The 13264-nt window shown below is 60.5% G+C and overlaps 1 protein-coding gene across 1 annotated transcript; it reads right to left on the bottom strand.

Annotated features, from left to right (window-relative positions):
- Positions 1-1238: 1238 nt before the first annotated feature.
- PLIN4 (perilipin 4) lies at positions 1239-11682 on the bottom strand. The gene is made up of 9 exons (XM_060295613.1): positions 11632-11682; positions 10951-11098; positions 10089-10150; positions 6144-7770; positions 5055-5747; positions 4119-4856; positions 3819-4006; positions 1643-1720; positions 1239-1571 (listed from the first exon to the last, which is right to left on the bottom strand). Exons 1-9 carry the CDS (start codon positions 11680-11682, stop codon positions 1239-1241), a joined length of 3918 nt encoding a protein of 1305 aa, XP_060151596.1.
- Between the last annotated feature and the right edge of the window lie 1582 nt (positions 11683-13264).

Here is a 13264-nt window from a genome sequence, read left to right as displayed (position 1 = left end):
CCGTGGTGACCCTCTGGGGAGAGCTGGCCCATCCGTCCCGGGGCTTGGAGCACCTGGTGATTTCTGAGAAGCAGGGCCGCTTCGCTTCCTCCGTCAAGGAGGCGGCCAGATAGGGGGGCTGCAGGCGTGGAAAGGGGGCGCTTGACAAGCCTCGGGCCGCTGGACTTCTGATGCAGCAGCTCCCTCAGCATCTCCCGGGGCCCCGGGGAGCAGGGGAACTGGCCCTCTGTTGTCCCACCTTCCCATGTGCAGCCCACCTCGCAGGGCGCCCCAAGGATCCAGGGAGAGTACGGCGGGAAGGAAGGGGCCCTTGTCCAGGGGCTGCTGGTCTCTGGCCTGGAGCACGTGACTGAGACCTGAACGTGTGTCGAGCACGTTTTTCTGTTTGGTTTTTTTGGCTGCGCCTTGTGGTTTGTGAGATCTTAGTTCTCCAACCAGGGATCCAACCCGCACCCTCGGCAGTGAAAGCACAGGGTCCTTACCACTGGACCACCTGGAGTCCCTCGAGCACATTTTGTCACGTGCTCCCTAGGGCCCCATCCCGTGTGAGGGAGCCCCTTTATTCCTTCATCGGCAGCCTCTGGGCCCAGGGACCTGAGAACATCATCTGTGGGGTCCTTGTGATCACCCAGGACCAGGGGGCGCTGCCGGGTGAGTGGGCTGCAGCAGGAAGGGACGTGTACTCACCCCACCCCGCCCGGACAGTCCGGTCCTCAGCTGTCAGTGGCTGCTGCAGCTTTGCCTTCATGAAGCCCCTGGGCCAGGCCGGGGGTCGGCAGAGGCGGTGGGGGCCTACCTGCCTCAGGATGATGGTGGCGTTCTGGTACCTTCGGGCATGCGCTGTTTGCTGAGGGGCGTGGGCTTTCAGAGCGAGGACGGAGCTGCCTGGAGCCCAGGATGGAGGAGCAGGGCCGCCTGCCAAGCTGGTATAGCTAGAGGGCCCAGGCTGGGGTTGAAGACCCCCCCCCCAGAGATAAAAGATGAAAGGGCCCTACTGGGGGTGCTGAGTGGAGAACCTTCATGACAGGCACAACTCCCCTTCTTGTTCCTAAATGAAGCGCTTGCTTGAGATCTTCAGGTGAAGCCTGGGCCCCCCCGCCGGCATCGAGGGTCTTAGCCGCCCTGGGCTCCTCGGCCAGGAGAAGGGCCAGCCGTGCTCAGGGAGAAAGGTGGGGTGCCAGCCGGCAGAGCCCGGAGCTTCCGGGGGTTGGGGCTGGTTTCGGGTGGGGGAGGGGCGCCTACAGCTGCTGCCCATTGGGGTGCAGGGTGAAGGGCCCCACCAGCCAGCTGAGTGGAGGGCTGTGCTGCACGGTCTCCAGCAGCTGCTCCAGCCCCTGCCACGCCTGGCGTACGCCCTGGCGGCTCTGGGCCAGGCGCTCGGCTGGCAGCTCCGCCACGGAGGCGGCAGAGGAGACAACGCTGTGGAGCTCGCAGAGGCTGTGCCGCGCCTGCCTGAGCTGCCACCGGAGCTCGGCGGGGAGGCCCTGGAGGCCGGAGGCCAGGCTGCTGTAGGCCACATGGAGCTGCTGGACAAGGCTGCAGACCCTGGACAGAGCCCCGGCGGCTGGCACCTGTGGGCGGAAGGAGGGAGGTGAGCGGGGCTGGAGGGGAGGGGCAGGAGCGCCGGCCCCCTGGTACGCACCTCTTGGGCGCCGGCTTGGCTACTCAGGTCCTGGTCCGGCCACGGCTGCCGGTCTGGAGCCTGCTGGGCCTTCTCAATCTGGAAAGAGCCCAGCAGAGACATGAGGCCTTCTTGGCAGGGACCTCCCCAATACTCCCCCGGGGTCGGCATTCCCAGGCCTGGCCTGGAGCTTCGTGTCTACCTTTCCTGTGGCGTGGTGGAAAGGTTTAGGGCCAGCTGCACCAGAATGGTTCACGTAAAGAGGCAATAATCCAAATTCCTCATCAGGTTGTCAGGGAGCTCAGCAGAACAGCAGGGGCACCATGTCGCACCCCAGCTCAAAATCCTCCCACATCTCCCAGTGAGTGGCCTTTGGACCGAATCCAGTTCCTCACCATGGCCTGTGTGGCCTGCTCAGGACACCTGCAACCTCACCTCCTGCTGACATCCCGCTGTGCTCCCTGCTCAGGCCACGCTGGCTTCCTTTTGTCCCTCGAGCACGTCAAGCATGTTGTTGCCTCAGGGCCTTTGCACGTGCTGCCCACTCAGCCTGAAACATGCTTCCTCTGGCCCAGTACGGTGGCCCCCCCAGGCCCTCCCTGCCAGATCTCCGTCTCTCCTCAGAGGCCTATCACTGTCGAGTTACCGTGAGTTTCTTTGTTGTTTATCTCCCAGCCTTGGGTGGGAGCTCTGTCAGGACCTTTTTCTCCTTGCTTTTTGGGTCCCTAGCACATAGGAGCCCCCCACCCACATTGACTAATCTTCCTTTATCCTCCTGAGAGCTCAGCAAGTGGACCAAATGTTGACTCCAACTTTCCATCACCCTCCCAGCTCTTAACCCCGGCGACTCCATCGGGGGGCCTACTAGTCATCTCCAGGTTACCCTGTCCAAGACCAAGCCTTAATGTTCACCACCCACCCACCCAGGGCGTTTCTAGGTGTCCCCTGCTAAAAGTCCCCGAGGCCTCATAGGGTCTTTTCTCTCTCTCACGTCTCACACCTAAGCTGGTAGGTCTGCTTTGGAAACACATCCAGAACCCAACTGCCTCTTGCCACCGCCGATGCTACTCCCAAGGCCCCCCTCAGCATTTGCCAGGATTTTTGCAGAAACCTCACTCATTTCGTGGCTCTGGCCCTTGACCCTGGTGGCCTGTCCTCCCCACAGTAGCCAGAGGAATCCCCTTAAATAAAACCTCTGTTGCATCAGGCCAACCCTCAGCCCCCAGTCCTGGGCGCTGCGGGGTGTGGAGCAGCCTCCCTGCTCCCACCCACTCAATGCCAGGAGGCCCCCCCCCCCGCTGGGGGACCACCACAGACATCCCCAGGCATGGCCCAGTGTCCCCTGGGGGCACGACTGCTCCGTTGAGACCCTCTGGGTTGGAGCAGTGGTCCTCAAATCGCGGCTCACCACAGACCCCTGGGGCACTGACGGAAAACAGATGCCTGCGCGCATCCCAGGGATCCCCACTCAGGCAGCATGTCTGGGTTCCTCGCCACCTGTGTAGATGGGGCTGTTCGACACTGACGACCCGTGACCTTGAGAACCTAGAGGTGCTCAGACCTGGGGGTCCATCACCGTCTGCATCAGCCACAGATGGGAGGCCACTAAACTTCCTACCGCAGGCAGGTCAGCCCCAGCACCCGCAAGGAGCCAGCGTGGGTGTCAGTGGTGCTGCAGGGGGAGAAAGCCTGGGGCGGAGGGGTGAGTGGGGCTGGCGAGAGGGCATGACCCCGCTGGCTCCGTGCCTGTCCCCACGGTGGTGTTCAAGTCACCTTCCGCTGGGCCCTTCCTTGCATCACTGAACCCCACCCAGATCGCATCGGTTCCCCCTACCCTGTCAGCGCCTTCACTTTACCCTCCCCTGCCGCCGGCCGCCCTTCTGCTCCTTGGAACACACCTAGCTTGTTCTCAGGCCACTGTCTGTCCTTGCGGTCCCCACTTTCCACACGACTTGGCTCAAACAGACACGCTCCTGCCCTGCCCCTCTCTGCACGACTGTCTTGTTTCCCTCTCTGCAACCCCGTTGGTGGCAAGTATTGGGTCTTGTGTCCATCTTCCTCCCTGGAATACAAGCTCCTTGAGAGCAGACCCGTGACTGAGTGGCCGACGGCCATTGTCTACTAGGTGCTCAGTGTGTGTCTGTCGAGTCCCCCACGTGTGGCTGAGGAAGGCACTGGTGGAAGGGAGGGCTCTTACCAGCCAGAAGGCGTCCTCGAGCTGGGCCAGCACGTCCAGGGCCTGGAACTGGCCTTGCTGCAGGTGGCTCAAGGCGTGCTCGAAAGCCCGCTGGCGGAAGCTGGGGTCCAAGTCGCCCAGACGCACGAAGTAGCTGCTTTGGTCGGCCATGGCCTCCCTCAGCCGGGGCTGGGAGGCAGCCAGCTGAGCTGAAAGGGAAGACAGGGTCGCTCAACCCGAGAGGCCCCTCGGGCGTCAGGGGCATGCGTTGTACAGACGACCGGGCCCCTGGGAGCTGGGACCAGCCTGTCTTGTTCTCACCTTGCTCCTCGGCGCTCATGGGCTGGAAGATCTCCCCCAGCTCCTCCAGTGTGTGCCGGAGTGTTGCAAAGCCCCGGGCTCCTTCCTGGCTGCAAGTGGTGGCCCCAGGCCCTACATCATCCTTCTTGCCCAGGGCGGCCTCTGGGGTGAAAGTCACCTCAGCTGACACGAGGCCCTTGGTATTAGTGGTGGCTTTCCCAGCAAGGTCCAGGCGTGCACACAGAGTGTCCGGGGGCCTGGAGACCCCACAGGAGTGAGCCTCATGAGGGTTCAGGATGGTTTGTTCTCCTTCATCTGGGGCTCCGGAAGTGGCGAGTCCACCAGAGGCAGCATCCTGGGAAACAGGTAACCAGTTCTGGATGGTTCCGAGACCAGTCTGCACACCTCCTCGGGCCACGTTCCCTACCCTGGTGAGCCCAGTGGACACGGCGTCTTTGGTGCCGGTGAGGACAGCCTTCGAGGTGTCCAGACCCCACTGGGCAGCAGCATTGGCCACGTTCACGGCACCAGCCATGCCACTGGAGATGGTGTTCCTTGTGCCAGCTGAAACATTTGTGGTTGTATTCAGCCCAGTTTGCAAAGCCCCTGTAGCCACATTCACTGCCCCAGTGAGGCCAGTGGACACTGCATCTTTGGTGCCTGTCAGGACGGTCTTGGTGGTGTCCACGCCAGTCTGGACGGCCCCCTTGGCCACGCCCATTGCTCCAGTGAGGCCAGCGGACACTGCATCCTTGGTGCCTGTCAGGACGGTCTTGGTGGTGTCCATGCCGGTTTGGACGGTGCCCTTGGCCATGTTCACTGCCCCAGTGAGCCCAGTGGACACTGCATATTTGGTGCCTGTGAGGACAGTCTTGGTGGTGTCCACGCCAGTCTGGACGGCCCCCTTGGCCACGCCCATTGCTCCAGTGAGGCCAGCGGACATTGCATCTTTGGTGCCTGTGAGGACGGTCTTGGTGGTGTCCATGCCAGTTTGGACGGTGCCCTTGGCCATGTTCACTGCCCCAGTGAGCCCACTGGACACTGCATCTTTGGTGCCTGTGAGGACAGTCTTGGTGGTGTCCACGCCCGTCTGGACGGCTCCCTTGGCCACACCCATTGCTCCAGTGAGCCCAGTGGACACTGCATCTTTGGTGCCTGTCAGGACGGTCTTGGTGTTGTCCACGCCCATCTGGACGGTTCCTTTGGCCACGCCCATTGCCCCAGTGAGCCCAGTGGACATTGCATCTTTGGTGCCTGTCAGGACGGTCTTGGTGGTGTCCATGCCAGTTTGGACGGTGCCCTTGGCCACGCCCATTGCGCCAGTGAGCCCACTGGACACTGCATCTTTGGTGCCTGTCAGGACGGTCTTGGTGGTGTCCACGCCAGTCTGGACGGTTCCCTTGGCCACGCCCATTGCTCCAGTGAGGCCAGCGGACACTGCATCTTTGGTGCCTGTGAGGACGGTCTTGGTGGTGTCCATGCCAGTTTGGACGGTGCCCTTGGCCATGTTCACTGCCCCAGTGAGCCCACTGGACACTGCATCTTTGGTGCCTGTCAGGACGGTCTTGGTGGTGTCCACGCCAGTCTGGACGGTTCCTTTGGCCACGCCCATTGCACCAGTGAGCCCAGTGGACATTGCATCTTTGGTGCCTGTCAGGACGGTCTTGGTGGTGTCCACGCCAGTCTGGACGGCCCCCTTGGCCACGCCCATTGCTCCAGTGAGGCCAGCGGACACTGCATCTTTGGTGCCTGTCAGGACGGTCTTGGTGGTGTCCACGCCAGTCTGGACGGCCCCCTTGGCCACGCCCATTGCTCCAGTGAGGCCAGCGGACACTGCATCTTTGGTGCCTGTGAGGACGGTCTTGGTGGTGTCCATGCCAGTTTGGACGGTGCCCTTGGCCATGTTCACTGCCCCAGTGAGCCCACTGGACACTGCATCTTTGGTGCCTGTGAGGACAGTCTTGGTGGTGTCCATGCCCGTCTGGACGGCCCCCTTGGCCATGCCCATTGCTCCAGTGAGGCCAGCGGACATTGCATCTTTGGTGCCTGTCAGGACAGTCTTGGTGGTGTCGACGCCGGTCTGGACGGTTCCTTTGGCCATGCCCATTGCGCCAGTGAGGCCAGCGGACATTGCATCTTTGGTGCCTGTCAGGACGGTCTTGGTGGTGTCCATGCCAGTTTGGACGGTGCCCTTGGCCATGTTCACTGCCCCAGTGAGCCCAGTGGACACTGCATCTTTGGTGCCTGTCAGGACGGTCTTGGTGGTGTCCACGCCCATCTGGACGGTTCCTTTGGCCACGCCCATTGCGCCAGTGAGGCCAGCGGACATTGCATCTTTGGTGCCTGTGAGGACAGTCTTGGTGGTGTCCACACCCGTCTGGACGGTGCCCTTGGCCATGTTCACTGCCCCAGTGAGCCCAGTGGACACTGCATCTTTGGTGCCTGTCAGGACGGTCTTGGTGGTGTCCATGCCCGTCTGGACGGCCCCCTTGGCCACGCCCATTGCTCCAGTGAGGCCAGCGGACATTGCATCTTTGGAGCCTATCAGGACAGTCTTGGTGGTGTCCATGCCAGTTTGGACGGTGCCCTTGGCCATGTTCACTGCCCCAGTGAGCCCAGTGGACACTGCATCTTTGGTGCCTGTCAGGACGGTCTTGGTGGTATCCATGCCAGTTTGGACAGTGCCCTTGGCCATGTTCACTGCCCCAGTGAGGCCAGCGGACATTGCATCTTTGGTGCCTGTGAGGACAGTCTTGGTGGTGTCCATGCCCGTCTGGACGGCTCCCTTGGCCACACCCATTGCTCCAGTGAGCCCAGTGGACACTGCATCTTTGGTGCCTGTTAGGACGGTCTTGGTGGTGTCCATGCCGGTCTGGACAGTGCCCTTGGCCATGTTCACTGCCCCAGTGAGCCCAGTAGACACTGCATCTTTGGTGCCTGTCAGGACGGTCTTGGTGGTGTCCACGCCCATCTGGACGGTTCCTTTGGCCACGCCCATTGCCCCAGTGAGCCCAGTGGACATTGCATCTTTGGTGCCTGTCAGGACGGTCTTGGTGGTGTCCATGCCAGTTTGGACGGTGCCCTTGGCCATGTTCACTGCCCCAGTGAGCCCAGTGGACACTGCATCTTTGGTGCCTGTCAGGACGGTCTTGGTGGTGTCCACGCCCATCTGGACGGTTCCTTTGGCCACGCCCATTGCTCCAGTGAGCCCAGTGGACACTGCATCTTTGGTGCCTGTCAGGACGGTCTTGGTGGTGTCCATGCCAGTTTGGACGGTGCCCTTGGCCATGTTCACTGACCCAGTGAGCCCACTGGACACTGCATCTTTCGTGCCTGTGAGGACGGTCCTGGTGCTGTCCACACCCATCTGGACGGTTCCTTTGGCCACACCCATTGCTCCAGTGAGCCCACTGGACACTGCATCTTTGGTGCTTGTCAGGACAGTCTTGGTGGTGTCCATGCCCATCTGGACGGTGCCCTTGGCCATGTTCACTGCCCCAGTGAGTCCAGTGGACACTGCATCCTTGGTGCCTGTGAGTGTGGACTGGGTCATGCCCAGGCCTCCTTGGACCACGCCTTTAGCTGTGTCCACGATGTTGGCCATCCCACACGAGAACGCATCCTTGGTCCTGGTCATCTTGGACCACACTAGGTCGTTTGTCCTGGAGATGACCTGATGAGGAAGGACATTCGTGATCAAGCAGAGAGTGCTAGACACCTCACTCCCCACCCTTCCCCAGATCTCCACCTCATCCCTAACATGCCCCGGGGAGTGGGACCTTCCTCCCAGAAGCCCAGCCTGCTCACCTCCCACCCCGACATACCTCCCTCCCTGGCTTCCAGGATACAGCCTGCTGAGCTCTGTCACAGCGCCACGTGGTTCCCCTGACACAATAGATCCCCCACTGCTGACAGCTCTCCCCTAGCACCTCTGGGACCCTCCTTGCTCAATATCCCTTAGCCTTGTGCTCAGTAAGCCATTGGATTCCATGTTTTCTTCATCTTGCCTAATCTCTATGGCAATTTTGAGACAGGTTTCCCCATCATGGGGAGAAATCTGAGGAGGCCAAATGCTTGTTAGCATGCATGTATTCAAGTCAGAGAAGGGGATCTGGGTATCTATGTTTAGAAAAGTAATAACTGGAAAAGTACAGGGCCAAGTATTGGGTTTGAGCCATAGGAAACTGTCGATAACTTGGTAGGTCAAAAATCAGGGCAGTTTCCTCTCGTTCATCCAGACTGCTGAAGGGCTGTGATGGCCTCAGGGTTGCCACCACCCAGGTTCAACCAGCAGTTTCCTATTTCCAATTCAGGGGTTCTTAACCCAGGGTTAGGGGTGACCCAGGGTGATCCTGCCCCCCCTCCAGGGGACACTGGGCGATGTCTGGGGACATCTGTGACAATCACAACTTCAGGGAAGAGGGTGCTCCTGGCATTGAGTGAGTGGGTGGGGTCAGGGATGCTGCTCAACAACCCCCAGTGCCCAGGATGGCCCCACACAGGATGACCCGGCCCTGAGTGGGCAAGACGACTGAAGTTGAGCAGCCCTGAAATGTTATTCTCACCACCTGCCTCCTGCCCAGCATCGTCTCAAGTGGGCATCTTGCCCACAGAGACTTGGGTTCAGCTCTTCCCCACACTTGCTGTGTTACCTCAGGCAAGCCACATCCCCTCTCTGAGCCTCATTTGAAGAGTGGCAATTAAAACAGCACCTCCTGGACTTCCCTGGTGGTGCAGTGGTTAAGAATCCGCCTGCCAACGCAGGGAACATGGGTTCGAGCCCTGGTGCGGGAAGATCCCACATGCCACGGAGCAACTAAGCCCATGCGCCACAACTACTGAGCCTACACTCTAGCGCCTGCGAGCCACACCTACTGAAGCCTGCGTGCCTAGAGCCCGTGCTCCACAAGAGAAGCCACCAAAATGAGAAGCCCACGCACCGCCATGAAGGGTAGCTCCCGCTCTCCACAACTAGAGAAAGCCCATGCACAGCAACGAAGACCCAACGCAGCCAAAAATAAATAAATAAATAAAGAATCCCCTCCCAGCCATTTAAACAAACAAACAAAAACAATAAAAACAGCACCTCCTTCAAAGATCGGTAGGGAAAACTGAGTCAAGGTGCCTGAAGCACTTTGCAGGGAACAGGTGCTCCATTAATGCAATTGAAGAAGGGTGGAGGGGGAGGAGTGAAAAAGTGGGGAGGGGGGCCCTCAGCTGCTGGGGTCCATTTTAATTTGGGCCACAGGGTGAGCCCGGTGGTTCTTTGCCCTCCGAGATGCTCAGATCTGGCTGAGCTGAGGGCAGAGCGGAGTCGAGGAAGACTCCAGTGTGGGGTGTGTGCTGGGCGGAAGGGTTGTATCAGGGCTCTGTCACCCTGCTATGGCCCTCAGCAGTCTTACATCAGCCACTCCGCTTGCCCTGGCCCTGGGGACGTGGTTATATGGGCGGTCCCCGGTCATCCAGGACCGAAGGTGGATGCATCGTTGGCCACTGTTCAGCCTCTGACTGCCCAAGGTTCAAATCCCATGCTACAATGTCTTGCTGTGTGACCTTCAGTAGGTGGCTTAGCTTCTCTGTGCTTCAGCTTTTGTGTGGGGTTCTACTGCTCCCTTCCTCGCAGGACGGTTGGGAGGCTTAACTATTAAGCAGCACATGTAAACACTGAGCCCAGAGCCTGACACAGGGTGAGTGAGTTACCACTGTTTGGGTCATAATGTGCTAGGCACAGAACTGGAGTGGGGGTGGGGGGTGTCTGTAGACCGGATGGAGCCTCATGGTGCCAGGCAGTAAGGCAGTACTGCACCCATTTCACAGATGTGGAAACAGAGGCTCAGAGGGGAAGACTGGCCTGGAATCCCACTGGGGTGTCTGCCTGCTCCTTGGCCTATGACAACCCCCAGATGGCAGGAACTGAAACATCCCAGGAGGAGGTACCCAAGGGGAGGCGGAGGCCGTCAGACCAGACCAGGCTCTGCCAGCCCCTCTCACCCTGTCTGAAAGCGGCAGCGTCTTCTCAACGTCCCTGGTCGTCTGCTCCGGGTCGGTGGCCACTGTGGGGACAAGAGCCAATCAGGCAACCCAGGGAGGGACACGCACTGGCATCAGCCACCCTGAAGCCCATTGCACAATCAGTGGGCACAGCCCAAAAGGTCAGGAATGTCCCAGCTGCCCTGCCAGGGACGGCAGAAGGTGACATCCACGGCCATGGGTCTGGCTCCCTCAACCCCCAGGAGCGGTCTCCTGGAGCAGGGGTTCTCTAGAGTTTTCTCTGCCTGGGTCCTGGGTGCTGGACGCCCACCCAGGGTGATGCAGGGAGAGGACTCGGGGCCCCGCCCTGCCCCACTCCACCACAGCTGGCAGCCGCCTGCCGGGCCTGGGTATGTGGAGCAGAAGTCAGCTGCCTCCGGCTCCGGGCCCAGAGTGGCCGCCCTAGCCTGAGCTCCCCTGCACCAGCCCCGCTTCAGGACTTGGGGCTAGGGCTGCCCCGAGCACCCCAGCTGAGCAGGCTGTGTGACGCCAGGGAAGCTGCTGCCCCTCTCTGGAACCAGGATCAAAATCTTTGATGAGCTTAGACATGCAGAATGCCCAGCCCCTGGTCCACAGGGCGTCAGAAACGGGGTGATGGAAGGTGGACGGGGGGGGGTTGAGAATGTGGGGGGCATTGCTGGCTGTGCCCCCTTGGGCCACTTATATTTATGCCTCAGGTCCCCATCTGGCGCTAAATGAGCACGCCAGCTGCGTGGGGTCTGTTGAGGTGACGCAGGCACCTATGAAGCACCCCCAAGATGGGCAGAAGTCCCTGCAGGGGTCCATCTCCAGAGCTCCCGCCTCCATGGAGCTGTCCACTCACCCTCAGCCTGGGGCTGGGCAGTCTCGGCGGCTGGAGCACCTGTGGGATGGGCGACTGGCCGGGCCTCTCTCGCTGAGCTGTGGGCGTGGGCCACCGGGTTCTGGGCAGAACTGAAGCCAGGCAGGGACCCAAAGAAGCTGCCCAGGGTCTACATGGGGTGGGGGGCAGCATGAGCAGAGCCAGGCCGTGGTGGCGGTGGGGTGAGGGGAGCATCAGAGAGCCCTGGGTTCCCAAACCGCCTCAGGCCTTGCTCCTGGATGACCTCAGCCACTCTGAGCCTCAGTCTCCTCGCCTGAGCAATGGGCAGGTTCAGCCTGCCTCCCATGGACAGAGAGAAAGTTCATCCTCTGGGTCTCTCTCCTTTTCCTTCCGTGACCCACATTTCTCAGCTGAGGAAACTGAGGCTCAGAGAGGGGCCGAGGCTGGCACAGGGTAACACAGCAAGGAAAGAACTGAGGCTTGAGTGCATCCTCCCACCCCCCACCCTCCAGCTTGGGACCGGAGGGAAGATTGGCACTGTGGCCTTCAGAGCCCTCCCTCCCCCACACACCCCCGGGAACCCCCCCACACACACCCCCGGGAAGCCCCTCCACACCCCAGGACTGTGGAGGTCACCTTCCCAAGGTTCTGGGGTCTCTCCAGGCCCCAGTTGTGATCTTTCCCTCCCACACCTGCCCTCACCTTGCCCTTGGGTTTGGGGGGATCCCGGCCTCCTTCATCTTGAGCAGACATGGTAATCCTCTAAGCAGCTGGAAGGGCAGAGAGGGGGCATGAATGGCGGGTCCCGGGCCTCCTGCCCCACACCCATAACCCTGAGCAGTCCCCCGATACCCGCCTGGAGGCCAGCCTCACCCTGGCATTGCTCACCTGGACCGTGTGAGGGTCCCCTGGAGTGACAGGCAGCACAGCCCTGCTCTCAGCTCCCAGGCCTTATAGGGTCTGGGGTGGTGCAGGCCTGGCCGGCAGAGGCAGGCAGCCAGTGGGCCAAGGGAGGGCCCTGGATAGTCACGTGCCTGCCCGCTCCAGCGTGGGCCCCGGGCCCAGCACCTTTCCCCTGCTCTCAGCACTGGGCAGCCTCTGCCCGTGGCCCCCACCCCCACCAGGCTGAGTGATTCACGGGCCGTCCTGTACCCTCAAGGCACAGCCTGCACACTCTCGGCCTCTGATTTCCATCTGTGTGATGGGCGTGGTTCAAGTCGCTCTGTTGGGCCACCTTGGCCAGTTACCATCCTTGTGCTTCAGTTGCTCCCTCCAGACTCCTCTCACCGTGGCCCACAAGGTCTTACCTTCCTCCCTGCCCTCATCTCCCTCCCTCTCTGCCCCCCTCACTCACCATACTTCAGCCACACAGGCCTCCTCTCTGTTCCTCCAAATCTCCAGGCATGGCCCTGCCCCAGGACCTTTGCACCTGTTATTCCCTCTGCCTGGAGCATCTTCCCCAGACACCCACACAGCTTCTTCCCTCACCTCCACCAGGCCTGTCTTTTGTTCACTGCTGTGTCCCCTGCAATAGAACAATACTTGGCACACAGTTGGCAACTTAATAAATGTTCAGCTAAACGGACCAACTCATAGGGTAGTTGTGAGCGTGAAATGAGGTCACGCATGTAACCTGTTAACCCCAGTGCCTGGTACCTAGCAGGTGCTCAACAAACATCAGCTTAGCATTGTCCAGGCAGAAAGACAGGAGCAAGGGTCTGTCCTGAGCAGTGAGGGGACGTGTCACTCTCCAGAAGGGATTTCCCTTGAGAAAGGGCCTAAATACAGACCAAGAGAGGACACCAACAGAACTGGAGGTGCCCTAGAAGTGAGATCCAGTCTGGTGGGCTTGGGCCAGCCGAGGGTGGATTCCTGGAAGAGGCATCCTGTACCTGAGGCCACAGAGCTGGGAAGTGGCAGAGACAGGATTTGAACCCAGATCCAGAGCCTATATGCCAGTAGGCTGTCTGTGGGTGGGTGTGCAGGCAGAGAAATGACTGCTACGCCCTCCTTGAATGCCCCCTGCCCGCCCCTGGGACAGGGATCCCAGCTGTGTCCAGTTGATGGCTCTGGGTGCTAAGCTGGGAGGAGGGAAGGTCCAGCCACTGGGCCTGATGACCCCCAGGTCATTTCCTTGGAGCCATCACTGTGTTTGCCAAACAGTTGGGGAACAAAACAGGGGTGTCTCCCAAACTCCTCAGCCAATGCTTCCCAAAGGTGGTGGCAAAGGCGGGTGGGAAACACAGGGTGTGCCCCCCCCCCCCCGCAGGGCTGCCACAGCATAGCGAAGGGGGAGAAACCCAGAAAAAATAACAAAAATGATCATAAACACCGA

The sequence above is a fragment of the Globicephala melas genome, chromosome 3, assembly GCF_963455315.2.
Source record: "Globicephala melas chromosome 3, mGloMel1.2, whole genome shotgun sequence".
Taxonomy (NCBI): domain Eukaryota; kingdom Metazoa; phylum Chordata; class Mammalia; order Artiodactyla; family Delphinidae; genus Globicephala; species Globicephala melas.
Note: the sequence above shows the minus strand (reverse complement) of the source record. Positions and strands in the feature narration are given on the sequence as shown.

What these genes read in the sequence shown, in the direction of transcription:
- PLIN4 (XM_060295613.1), bottom strand. Translation starts at nt 11,682, where the DNA reads ATGTCTGCTCAAGATGAAGGAGGCCGGGATCCCCCCAAACCCAAGGGC. An exon ending in CACCAAGACTGTCCTGACAG is followed by an intron (nt 5,748 to 6,143) that starts GCACCAAAGATG and finishes CCGTCCTGACAG; the next exon opens with GCACCAAAGATGCAATGTCC. An exon ending in GCCAAGCCGGCGCCCAAGAG is followed by an intron (nt 1,572 to 1,642) that starts GTGCGTACCAGG and finishes TTCCGCCCACAG; the next exon opens with GTGCCAGCCGCCGGGGCTCT.